The sequence below is a fragment of the Gopherus flavomarginatus genome, chromosome 3 (genome assembly GCF_025201925.1).
Source record: "Gopherus flavomarginatus isolate rGopFla2 chromosome 3, rGopFla2.mat.asm, whole genome shotgun sequence".
NCBI lineage: Eukaryota > Metazoa > Chordata > Testudines > Testudinidae > Gopherus > Gopherus flavomarginatus.
This window is the reverse complement of record NC_066619.1, coordinates 182,953,522-182,966,487: the sequence shown is the minus strand read 5'-3', so window position 1 is coordinate 182,966,487 and position 12,966 is coordinate 182,953,522. Positions and strand designations below refer to the sequence as shown.

General features: G+C 48.1%; 1 protein-coding gene across 2 annotated transcripts in view; it reads left to right on the top strand.

Annotated features, from left to right (window-relative positions):
• QRFPR (pyroglutamylated RFamide peptide receptor) overlaps positions 1 to 12,966 on the top strand; it is a 50,162-nt gene that overhangs the window by 20,782 nt on the left and 16,414 nt on the right. For both annotated transcript variants that reach the window (XM_050946552.1, XM_050946553.1), the window contains exon 2: positions 9,230 to 9,388. In XM_050946552.1, the coding sequence (XP_050802509.1) occupies positions 9,230 to 9,388 (159 nt within the window). The remainder of the gene's footprint in view (positions 1 to 9,229; positions 9,389 to 12,966) is intronic.

Here is a 12,966-nt window from a genome sequence, read left to right as displayed (position 1 = left end):
CGGGAGCAGGAATGTCAGATGAAGAAGACAAAGTGTAGCAGAAAGACCTGTTCGAGGGGCTGTTCATGTTTATGGCTGCAAGAGTGCACCCGCACAATGACCTGGATCCCTTCCACAATACCATGTGCTACAGATCAGGAACATTTTGGACAATTCCATAGTTTGGTGGCCTGTGCAAATGGGATTTAGCAGCTGGACAGGGTAAATCTAACCTGTGCAGGCATCCATTTTCATGCAGACTCCCAGTAAGCCTCCACCCCCAGGGAGTGGCACCAAGTGCACTCGAGAGGTGGAAGAAAAGGCAAGGAGAAGTGGAGAGGAGGGTCAAGGGACATGCATTGTGAAGGGATTGATTTGTTGGCAATGAATTCACTGTTTGCACTATTCAGTGTTTGGTTAATGCACTTTGTTTTATTAATGGTTTTGTGTGGGGGTGTGCTAATGGTAGTTGACCTGCCTGGTGATGGTTTAATATATTTTTTTTTAATTTTTTTCAGAATGTTTATTACCATCCTTGCATCACATCATACAGTTGACTTTCCAACACCAAACTGGTTAGCTATGCACCCGTAGCAGTCTGGGGTAGCCACCTCCAGATGGTTATAGCAGCCCACTTCTTGATGGGGTGTACAGCCTGAAGGGGGTAAGGTGGCTAGCTGAGCCAATTAACCACCTAGTCTGCACCTGAAGGGGCAGCCAGGGAGTAATGAAGGTAGATTTAAAGAGGAAGTGCAGCTGGACAGGAACAGGAAAGGCCTGTATAAAATAGAGGGGGGCTGCAGAGAGAAAGAGGCTCCTGTCATCATAGGCGCTGGCTTCCTTCGGGTCTGGGGGGTGCTCAACTCCTCACTCTACCCCAGCTCCCTCCCCCACTTGCCCTTTTCCTCCAAGTCCCCACCCTCATCCCACCTATTCCCATCCCTGCTGTGCCCCAGGCCCCGCCCCCACCCCTTCTCCCAAGTCCCCATCCCTGTCCTGCCTCTTTCCACCCAGTTCTGCTCCCTCCCCTGAGCATTCCCTGTCCCCATGCCTCCCCCTCCCTCCCAGAGCCTCCTGCATGCTGCAAAACAGCTGGGGAAGTGGGGGAAGAGGTGGCTGCCAGTGGGCACTAACTTTTTTTCCATGGGTATTCCAGCCCTGGAACACCCACTGTGTCGGCGACTATGCCTGTCACTGTCAGAGAGAAGACAAGGTAGGCAGGGCTAGCTCCAGGGTTTTTGCTGCCTCAAGCAGCAAAAAAACAAAAAAACCGCAATCGCGACCTGCAGCTCTACCCCCACCATTTCAGTCTTTGGCGGCAATTTGGCGGCTAGTCCTTTGCTCCGAGAGGGAGTGAGGGACCTGCTGCCGAATTGCCGCTGAAGACCCGGACGTGCTGCTCCTCACTGTTGACCGCCCCAAGCAGTTGCTTGCTGGGCTAGTGCCTGGAGCCGGCCCTGAAGGTAGGAAGTAGCCCAGGGATATAGCAATAAGGGAGAGGACATGCTTAAAGTCGGTCAGGGAATGATTTTACTTCCATCAAAGAGAGCCAGGCAAAGGTCCTGCTCTCCTCTGCTCTGGAGAAGCTGCTCTGCTAACAGCCAGAAGTGGATTCCCGCCTGATATCAATACAGACGTATAGACAGTAAAGGGACAGCTTAGGGTCTCTCTGAGAGAAGGAGGAAGCATTCTTTCTTTTTTCTGTTCAGGGAAATGATAGAACCAGAAGACATGAATACCCTAGAAACTGCCTGCTTAGTTACACCAAAGGGATGGGCTTCTTGCCAGAGACAGAGGGCCAGCCATGTTCTTCAGTCTTCTAAGTCTGCTTGTACAGCACAAAGTGAACTTGAGCTGGAAACCCCCCCCCCCGATGAAGCCTCTTATTTAGGAGGGCTGGTATAAAGCTGGTGGAGGTGGCTCTTTTGCCATTTATGCCAGCTCCTCTCACATACCTGCTGCTTTATCTGCTGTAGTTGTGCTCCCCAGCATGAGAGGGAAGAGGTATGTCAAGTGAGGGAAGGCAAAGGAGAGAAGGAAGTGATTCTCTGCGTGTGGAAGGTCTTCTGCCAGCTGTGTCACTTAAAGCTGCCCCCTGGAAGTCGGGCAGAGCAGAATCAGGGAGTGGTGATCAGGTCTCTGTCAATTCCCCCTTTCCACTGGGCCTGAGAGATAACTGCTTATTTTGGACTCTCTGGCTGAAGTGGGCATAGGTCTGGTGACTGTTCCCCTTGAACTAAGCTGAGGAAAGCTCTCACGTTACCTCACTGTAAACTGGCCAAAGGAGAGAAGCTCCATGGTTAAGCACGGTGTTTTATCTCCCTTTGTTGTGTTTCCTCTTCTCTGCTAGTGATTGGCACCACAGCCTCAGGCCCACCTTGTAGTGATGGGCTCTGTAAAGTGTGTGGGATGTACTTCAGTAAAAGGACTCAAACCACTGTGAAGCAAATGAGCTGAGTGGGCAGGAAGCATAAATTATAGAAGATTGCTTGAGCAAAAGAGAACATCAATGTCTTATTGGCAAATATGTGATTTTCTTTTTTTCAGAAGAGAGCTGAAAAGCAGCCAGCTGAGAAAGGAACATCAGTCTTCGTCTTTTAATGTTCTCTAATATTTTTTTAAAATTCATTTTGTGAAGCCATTTGTTTTATATGAGAATGTGGGACAAAACTATGTTGAATTGCTGCTCCCCTGGAGAAAAAGTAAGATTCTCTAGAAAGGCGTCTGTCTCAAACTCCAGGCTCAAATATAGCCTTTTATGTGTAGTCCCCACTGATGTTATTGGCTCATTCCATGGTGGAACTTGGTCCCATATGTGAGTGCGTGCTTTCTGCTTGTCCATTGATGCCAGTTGAAAAACTGGGTTTTGAATCGAGTCCTTCCGTTCTAAGCATTTTGTATTTACAAAAGATGTTGCCTCATAGTGCAGAGTGCTCCTGTACAAATTAAAGATGATTCACTTGCTAAAAGGTCGCTGAAATGTGCTACAGTATCTCCAAAATGGCACACAAGAGCACTCAATTTCTGAAGGAAACAAATATGGTGCCTTTTATACAGGGTCATCACTCAAAAATTCAAAAAGTAACAGTAAGGAGACCAGCCCTAATGCAATACAATAAGATTAATACAAAAGAAATGTTGGTACTGGGAGAGCCCTTGGCCAAGGTGACCAGCTGGGCTCAGGGAGATTGGAATAGTTCAATTTTTAAAGAACTTTTTATGGTAGCAAGTTTGGTAGAAAATTGCCAAAAATGTAACTCCTAACTTTTCCCTTATAACAAGAGTGAGAATGGCTTTTGTTAGATTTTCAACAACTCAGGTAATCAGAATGCGTACCATGTGACTCCAGTCATCTGTTGCCATTCCAGTCAACTTGGTATGCAAATTAAATTCAGAAGAGGGCTTATACCTTTTGTTTCAAGTTTCTGTGGGAAAGCGGAGATGCCTTATTTAGTTTAGCTCACGAGACGTATCAGTCTAGAGATGTTATGTTTTCCTTGACCACCATTTTCTCTCCCTTTTTTTTTTAAAGTCTTGTTTTTAACACAATTATTTGACTCATGGACTGTTGGTTGGGTAATTTCATGCAGATTGCCCCAAAGAGACAAGAGCTCCATTATCTGTACGTGTCAGGTGACCAAGATGAGGCAGAGCAGACACCAGACCTTGGGGTCAGAGCAGACACCAGGAACCAAGGCCTAGGGTCAGAGCCAGAGTCAGTAGCTGGAGCCCAGAGTCAAGCTAGATACCAAAGCCAAACCAGAGGACTGGAACTGGGTACCAGAGCCATGGGTCAACTCAGAGTCTGTAATCAGAAGCCAGAGCCAAGGGACAAACTGGAAGTAAGGAACTGGAGGAAGGAGGGACTCAAGGCAGGGACAGGACAGAGGGAAGGCTGGATGCAAGGCAGGAGCATCAGGAGCCAGGTAACACAGGAGCAGGCACAGTGATCAGCACGAGAATTGAGCCCCTCCAGGTAACCAGGTGGCATGCCCAATCAGGCAGCTGACTGCAGCCTGCTGTATGATGAAGCTGGCCTGGAGACTAGCTCTGCTGCAGGCCCAGATTCCTGACCCTAAGGAGAGGTAGTGAAGGGTCAGGAATTTCTGGACCCTCATTCCATATTCGAGGTCTCCGTTAAAGAGGCATGGACAGAGATCAGAGGTGAAAGTAAACCAGTATGGCATACCAGCAAGAGCTGGTATGCCGTGCTGGACTGGACTGGCTTCTCCGGTGGTGATTTAAAGGGCCCAGGGTTCCAGCCGCTGTGGGGAGGCCCGGGCCCTTTAAATCACCACCGGAACTCCGGCATCCGGGCTCAGGTGGAGATTTAAAGGGCCTGGAGTTCCGACCCCTATGGGGAACCCTGGGCCTTTTAAAGCACTGCCCGCGCCCTGCTGTTGCAGCTCCGGCAGCACTTTAAAGGGCCCAGGGCTCCCTACAGTGGCTGGAGCCTCTGGCCCTTTAAATTGCTGCTGGAGCCCAGGGGCTCCTGCAGTCGGGCTCAGGCAGAAATTTAAAGGGCCTTGTGCTCCTGCAACTGCAGGGAGCCCTGGGCCCTTTAAAGCGCCACCGGAGCCCTACCACCGCTGCCCAGGGCTCCAGCCACTGTGGGGAGCCCCGGGCCTTCTAAAGCACTGCCCGAACCCTGCAGCTGGAGCTCCGGCGGCCCTTTAAAGGGCCAGGGGCTCCTCACATGGCTGGAGCCCTGGGCCCTTTAAATCCCCGCCCAAGCCCTGCCACCACAGTGTAGTGGCGGCAGGGCTCCTACAGTGATTTAAAGGGCCTAGACCTCTGCAGCGCCCGGAGCCCCGGGCCCTTTAATTTGCCCCTGGGGCTCCCAGCCACCTCTGCAGCTGGTAGCTCTGGGGTGATTTAAAGGCCCTGGGGCTCCCAGCCCACAGCTGGAGCCCGCCTCTTCCGGTTGAGGGCACGCCTCCACCCAGGACTCTGGCGTACCGTTAAGTCCTTTAAGTTACTTTCACCCCGACAGAGGTGCCCTCTCCTAGTAAGGCATGCTGGAAACTGCTGTAGGCAAGCAAAAACCAAAAGAGATGGAGTTGGAGGGGGTGTGGATAACAATGATCTAAATTAGTTTTTCCACTCTTGGCTGGGTTGGACTGGATGTCAAATAAACATGAAACTTCCAGTAGAGTATTTACAGTATCACTAAAAATCATAGATTCATTACTAATATTACACTTTCCCTTTATTACAGGGGTGGCCAACCTGAGCCTGAGAAGGAGCTATAATTTACCAATGTACATTGCCAAAGAGCCACAGTAATATGTCAGCAACCCTTCCATCAGCTTACCCCCCTCATTATTAACTTCCTAAGAGCCGCATGTGACTCCGGAACCACAGGTTGGCCACCCCTGCTTTATTACCTTAAAAAGCATAGTGCATTGCTATCTCTAGAAATCTTGAGTATTATAATGTTTGTTCAAGTGGACTTATTAAAAATTGCATGATTTAAATGGGAACTACTAAATACCTTGTCTGTTTTACAGACTATGAGGAGCAATATATGACTGTTTTGGTTTTGCGACAACTGAAATAGAACAATTTGGACTTTTCTCTATTGTGAATTATTAACATACTAGTGTTAACTCCCTTGGCTTCAATGGAATTAATTTTCACTTTACCCATGTACATCCCCTCCTATTCTCTTTGGTAGTCTGATCCAAAGCCCGCTGAAGTCAAAAAGGGAAGGGAAAAATTCCCTTTGATTCACTGGGCTTTGAATCAGGCCCTACATAATTTTGCCTTTAGCTTAATGACACTGAGATGCTGATTTTTTTCAAAGATAACCAAGTTTTATGTGGTATAATTTTTACCTGCTTATTTTTTCATTTAGCAACTACGAAGTGGTGCTAGGGGTTATTTTTATTACTTTACTGAGGAGGTAAATATACCAACTTTGCAGAGCAGATATAATCCAACTACAGGTGTGCATATGATCTCCTACGCTGCACTGGACATAATGAGGTATTGTTTAGCGAGTTATTGGATCAGTCTCATTAAGGGTTTGCTGTAGACATTCATGGAAGTGTAGGAAGAAGTGGTTGGTATTTTATTATGAGTCATGGTTGTCTTCATGTTTCACAGGGGCCTTATCCTGCTGTTTGTAACCGTTCAGTAAAATACCTAGTAGTACAAATCCTTCCCTGGCCAGCAGAACAGTGAGAAGTATAGATGCAACCCAGGGAATCCTCTTCCATGTGGTGCCTGCTGGCCAGGATAGCTGGGTATTGTACTGTGAGGTACATTTGCTACTCCTCTGAGCAAGACCTGATGTACTTGCCATCTGGCTACAGTGGGAATTAAGTGCTTTAATAACCTTTGAGGATTATTTGGGCCATATGCCCTAACTCTTGACCAACGCACCTTCGGAGATTACTCCTACAATGCTAAACTCAAAGGAATTTGTGCCTGTTGAAATCAATGAGCAGTAGCAAACCCATGGTGTCCAGGCTGGTGCTTAAACTGGGCTTCCATCCTTGCTCCTTCCTGTGTGCTGTGATGGCAGCATATCCTGCTGCTCACATTCAAGGAAGTTTCCCCATGCCTGTTCCCATCACCCCTTTTACAGAAAAGGACAGGATTGAGCCTTGATTTGATTTCTTGTCCCCCCTCCACCCTTGTTTTCTGCATTTCATTGTTTGTGTAATGTGCGCTTAAACACTTTTAATTTTCAAACAAATCAAATATATAGGGAAAGAAATAATATTCTCAGTTTCACCCATACAACTCTTTTGGCTTTATTGGGATTGTCTCTGGGTTAAGGTTGCCAACTTTCTCAAACCAAACACCCTAGCCCTGCCCCTTTCCTGAGGCCCTGCCCCCACTCACTACTTTCCCCCTCCCTCTGAGGCTTGCTCTCCCCTACCCTTACTCAATTTCACTGGGCCGGGGCAGGACTGGTGCATGGGAGGAGGTGGGGGTGCGAGGTCTGGAGTGGGGCTGGAAATGAGGGGTTTGGGGTGCAGGAGGAGACTCCAGGCTAGTGGGTGAGTCCAAGGGATTTGGAATGTGGGAGGAGGCTGTGGGTTGAGGCAGGGGGTGAGGGTTTTGGGGTGGGGCCAGGGCTGAGGGGTTCAGGGTGTGGGAGAGGACTTTGGGCTGGGGCAAGGAGTTGGAGTGTGGGGGGGTGAAGGCTCTGGGCTGGGGGTGCAGGCTCTGGGCTGTGGCCAGGGATGAGAGGTTTGGCATGCAAGAGAGAGCTCTGGGTTTGGGGGGGCTCAGGGCTGGGGTAGAGAGTTGGGGTTCAGGGGTGTGTGAGGGCTCTGGGCTGGGAGTGCGGGCTCTAGGGTGGGACTGGGGATGAGGGATTTGAGGTGCAGGAGCGAGCTCCAGTTTTTTGCGGGGCTCAGGGCTGGGTTAGGAGTGTGGGGGTGAGTGAGGGCTCTGGGATGGGGCCAGGGATGAGGGCTTTGGGGTGCAGGGGGGGCTCCAGGTTTGGGGGAGGAGCTCAGGGCTGGGGCAGGGGTTGGGGTTGAGGATGGGGTAGGGGTGTGGGCTTACGTCAGGTAGCTCCCAGTCAGCAGCACAGTGGGGCTAAGGCAGGCTGCCTACCTGTCCTGACACTGCTGCACCCCGGCAGCGGCCAGCATCAGGTCCAGCACAAGTAGGTGGGCGGGGGAAGGGGCAGGAGGCTCCGCATGCTGCTCTCGCCCACAGGCACTGCCCCCCTCACCTCCCATTGGCTGGGAACTGCCCAGTGGAGTGCAGAGCCAGTGCTCAGGACGGGGGCAGTGCATGGAGCCCCATGGCTCCCCACCTAGGAGCTGGACCTGTTGGCTGCTTCTGGTGTGCAGCACGGTGCCAGGACAGGTAGGGACTTGCCTGCCTCCCTTTTCCACTAGGTGTTCCGGTTGAAAACAGGACACCTGGTCACCCTACTCTGGGTACAGTTTGCAAAAAATCTTTGTTAATGATCTAGTAAAGGGAATAGGGCAATTATTGATGAAGTTAACAAATTATTCTAAATAAAGAAGAGTTGTGAGGACAACAAATCTAAAAGGACATCAGGATTTATAATATTGGACAGAAAATGACAAGATTCAGTTTGGGAAGAGGTTAATATAAGGGAATACATTTTGGGAAAGATTTCAGAGTGATATCCATGTTCGTATGTATCAGCAAAAAGAACGAGGAGTACTTGTGGCACTTTAGAGACTAACAAATTTATTTGAGCGTAAGCTTTCGTGGGCTAAAACCCACTTCATCAGATGCATGCAGTGGAAAATACAGTAGGAATATATATACACAGAGAACATGAAAATATGGGTGTTGCCATACCAACTATAACGAGACTAATCAATTAAGGTGGGCTATTATCAGCAGGAGAAAAAAAAGCTTTTGTAGTGATGATCAGTATTACAGCTATTATCTTGGGAGATACTTAAAAATCAATACTTCAGAATGACTAAATAATACTTGACTGCAAATTAAATATGCATTTGCGATGAGTTAGAGCAGCAATAAAAAAAACAAAGTACGATTGTTTGGGGCCAGCTATACAGAAGCATAATGTCTTGTGGCAGGAATCGCCGTATGAGTTTTTTGGAATTGGAATATTGCATTCAATTCTGACAGTCTTGCTAACAAAATATCTTGACAAATAAGAATAAGATTGGAAAAGTGCAAAAATAGTTAAGGTGTTGATTTACAAGAGAACTTTTTAAAAAGTGAAAAGGGCATAGCTTGGCTAAATGGTGCCTAAAAGGACAACTTAAGGCTATGAATATTTTGGAGGATGTAAACACTTAGGAGGAAGGAGAATAACTTGGGATATAACTAGAAGTAATGAGATGGTCAGGAGGAAAAATTCAGATGAATACCAGGAAAAACTGCCTGATAGATAGATGAGACTGCAAAACAACCTCCCAAGGGAAATGATTATATCATGTAACTTGAGACATTTAAAAGTAGACTGAATAAAACCCTAATAAAATAGTAGAGAAGAGTCTTAGGTTGTTATGGAGCTGGGCAAGGTGACATAAGAGGTCTTTTTCATCTTTAAATTGTACAAAAAGGGAGAAATTTTGAATAGTTCTAAATGTTATAGAAATTCAAGGGGCCACATACGACAAGCACTTGAAAGGAGCTTCCTAGAAGTCTAGGCATTGAAATAAATGTATCTGAGGAAGATAGGTTAGTTTATTCTTAATATCACTTTATTGACTCCCTGAGCTTATTATTTTTACTAACCTCAATGATTACGTGCTTTACTTTTTAATCTTTACAGGTGCATTTGCTTGCAAGATGGTACCGTTTGTTCAGTCTGCTGCTATTGTTGCTGAGATTCTCACAATGACCTGCATTGCTGTGGAAAGGCATCAGGGAATTGTGCATCCTTTAAAAATGAAATGGCAGTACACCAACAGAAGAGCTTTCACAATGCTGGGTAAGATCTTAGGCAACTGCAGTATTCATACAACATGCATCATTTGCGAGTTGAATGATTTCGTTGTGAGTAACTGCAAACCTCCTACACCATAGTAGAGAAGGTATTGATCTGTGCAATGGTACAGAGTTACTGCTAAGTCTAGCCATATTCTATGAAGCGACTCAGAAATACTGTCCATGCAAGACTGGGACAATCCCTTGTCTTTCTACTACACCTCTATCTCCTATTTTTTAAATTAACACCATCCACAACTTTCTCAATCTGCCTGCCTCAAAAGCCTGATTTTGTTTTTCACGAACTAATGGGCTAATGTAAACTGAAGTGGCCATCCTTGCTGATATCCTATTTGTGGGTAGTTGGGAAAGCCTTGATTTCTGTTCCAAAATAGTTTCTATTTGAATAGGTTTTGACGAGGATTTTGATAACCTTGTTACAGCCATTTTGCAAGAGATATTCAAAGTACACAAGTACTGCTGAAGAAGCACACCATTTGCAAGGTTGTATTCATTACTCATATCTGCTATGCAAAGAGAACATAAGGTAATGTTGATCTTATTTTTCACAGGGCAGATGTTGCCTGGGGATCAAATGTAGCTGCCCTTTAGATTGCAGGCTCTTGAGATTCTTAGGGTATGTCTACACTACAAAATTAGGTTGATTTTTATAGAAGTCGATTTTTTAGAAGTCAATTTTGAACAGTTGATTGTGTGTGTCCCCACTAAATGCATTAAGTCGGCGGAGTGCATCCACAGTATCAAGTCTAGCGTCGACTTTCGGAGCGTTGCACGGTTCCCACAGTCTCCGCTGCCCATTGGAATTCTCAGTTGAGCTCCCAATGCCTGATGGGGCAAAAACATTGTTGCGGGTGGTTTTGGGTACATGTTGTCAGGCCCTTCTCCCTCTTCCCCTCCCTCCATGAAAGCAACAGGAAACAATCGTTTCTTGCCTTTTTTCCTGGGTTACCCGTGCAGTCGACATACCACGGCAAGCATGGAGCCCGCTCAGCTCACTGTCACCGTATGTCTCCTGGGTGCTGCTGGCAGACGTGGCACTGCATTTCGATACAGCAGCAGCTCCTTGCCTTTGCAAAAGCAGAAGGTGCAATATGACTGCTAGCCGCCGTTGTCGTCTCCTGGGTGCTCCTGGCTGACCTTGGTGAGGTCAGTCAGGGGCGCCTGGACATAAATGGGAGTGACTCCAGGTCATTCTCTTTAAGTTTCATCTCATGGAGATTCAGCCCTGCCTGGAATATCATGCGAGCTGGAGGCTTCTGCCTCAGGCTGCTCTCCCAGCCGGCAGCACTGCGCGGTCGCATCTACCCTAGTCTGCCCCTTTCTCCCATGGCTCATGAAGCCTGGACAGTAGTAAGGAGCAGTTCAACTATAAGCTGAGCAAGTGCAGAATGGTGGTAGAATGTGCCTTTGCACGTTTAAAAGTTCGCGGGCACTGTTTGCTGACTAGGCTGTTTGCGATTAGAAGAGCACAGCAAGGCACGCTGCACATCACAGAGCCTTTGAAAACCAGTTTCATGACTGACCAGGCTTAGGTGTGACAGTTGTGTGTGTTTCTCCTTGATGCAAACCCGCCCCCTTTGTTGATTTTAATTCTCTGTAAGCCAACCCTGTAAGCCGTGTCGTCAGTCGCCCCTCCCTCCGTGAGAGCAACGGCAGACCATCGTTTGCTTTTTTTCCGCGCAGATGCCATACCACGGCAAGTGTGCAGCCTGCTCAGCTCAGCCACCGCTGTTGTCCTGGGTGCTGCTGGCAGCAGACGGTGCAGTAGGGCTGCAAACCATCGTCATTGAACGACCGCTTCCGCTGCCACTCTGCTCTCCTGCTCACACCATACCATGGCAAGCATGGAGTCTGCTCAGATCACTGCGGCAGTTATGAATACTATAAACACCATGCATGTTATCCTGCAGTATATGCAGCACCAGAAACTTCAAAAGCAGGCGAGGAGGCGACAGCAGTGCGGTGATGGGAGTGATGAGGACACGGACACAGACTTCTCTCAAAGCATAGGCCCTGGTAATTTGGACTTCGTGGTGGTAATGGGGCAGGTTCGTGCTATGGAATGCCAATTCTGGGTCTGGGAAACAAGCACAGACTGGTGGGACCACATAGTGTTGCAGGTCTGGGATGATTCCCAGTGGCTGCGAAACTTTTGCATGAGTAAGGGCACTTGCAGGTCACAAAGTTCCATGATTTCCCTTGCCCTGAAGCGCAAGAATACCAAGATGAGAGCACCCTCACAGTTCACAAGTGAATAGTGATAGCCCTCTGGAAGCTTGCAATGCCAGACGGCTACTGGTCAGTTGGGAATCAATTTGGAGTAGGCAAATCTACTGTGGGGGCTGCTATGACCAAGTAGCCAACACGATCACTGACCTGCTCCTATCAAGGTGACTCTGGGCAATGTTCAGGTCATAGTAGATGGCTTTGCTGAAATGGGATTCCCTAACTGTGGTGGGCAATAGACGGAACCCATATCCTTATCTTGGGACCGGACCACCAAGACAGCCAGTACATAAACCACCAGGGGTGCTTTTCAATGGTGCTGCAAGCACTAGTGGATCACAAGGGATGTTTCACCAACATCAACATGGGATGGCTGGGAAAGGTACATGACGTTCGCATCTTCAAGAACTCTGGTCTGTGTGAATGGCTGCAGCAAAGGGACTTACTTTCCAGACCAGAAAATAACCATTGGGGATGTTGAAATGCCTATAGTTATCCTTGGGGACCCAGCCTACCCCTTAATGCCATGGCTCATGAAGCCATACACAGGCATCCTGGACAGTAGTAAGGAGCTGTTCAACTATAGGCTGAGCAAGTGCAGAATGGTGGTAGAATGTGCTTTTGGATGTTTAAAAGCACACTGGCGCAGTTTACTAACCTCAGCGAAACCAATATTCCCATCATTATTACTGCTTGCTGTGTGCTCCACTATATCTGTAAGAGTAAGGGGGAGATGTTTGGTGGGGTGGGAAGTTGAGGCAAATCGGCTGGCTGCTGATTATGCACAGCCAGACACCAGGGTGGTTAGAAGAGCACAGCAAGGCGCGCTGCGCATCAGAGAAGCTTTGAAAACCAGTTTCATGACTGGCCAGGCTACAGTGTGAAAGTTCTGTTTGTTTCCTCTTGATGAAAACCCACCCCCTTGTTCACTCTACTTCCCTGTAAGCGAGCCACCCTCCCCACCCCCCCCTTTGATCACCGCTTGCAGAGGCAATAAAGTCCTTGTTTCAAATTCATGCATTCTTTATTAATTCGTCTCACAAATAGGGGGATAACTGCCACGGTAGCCTGGGAGGGGTGGGAGAGGAGGGAAGAACAAGGCCATACTGCACTTCAAAACTTATTGAATGCCAGCTTTCTGTTGCTTTGGCAGTCCTCTGGGGTGGAGTGATTGGGTGCCTGGAGACACCCCCTGCCTCCAAGCGTTGGGCGTGTAGGTGAAGAGGCTATGGAACTTGGAGAGGAGGGCCATTGGTTACAGAGGGGCCGCAGCGGCAGTCTGTGCTCCTGCTGCCTTTCCTCCACCTCAACCATAAGACAGAGCATATCAGTTTG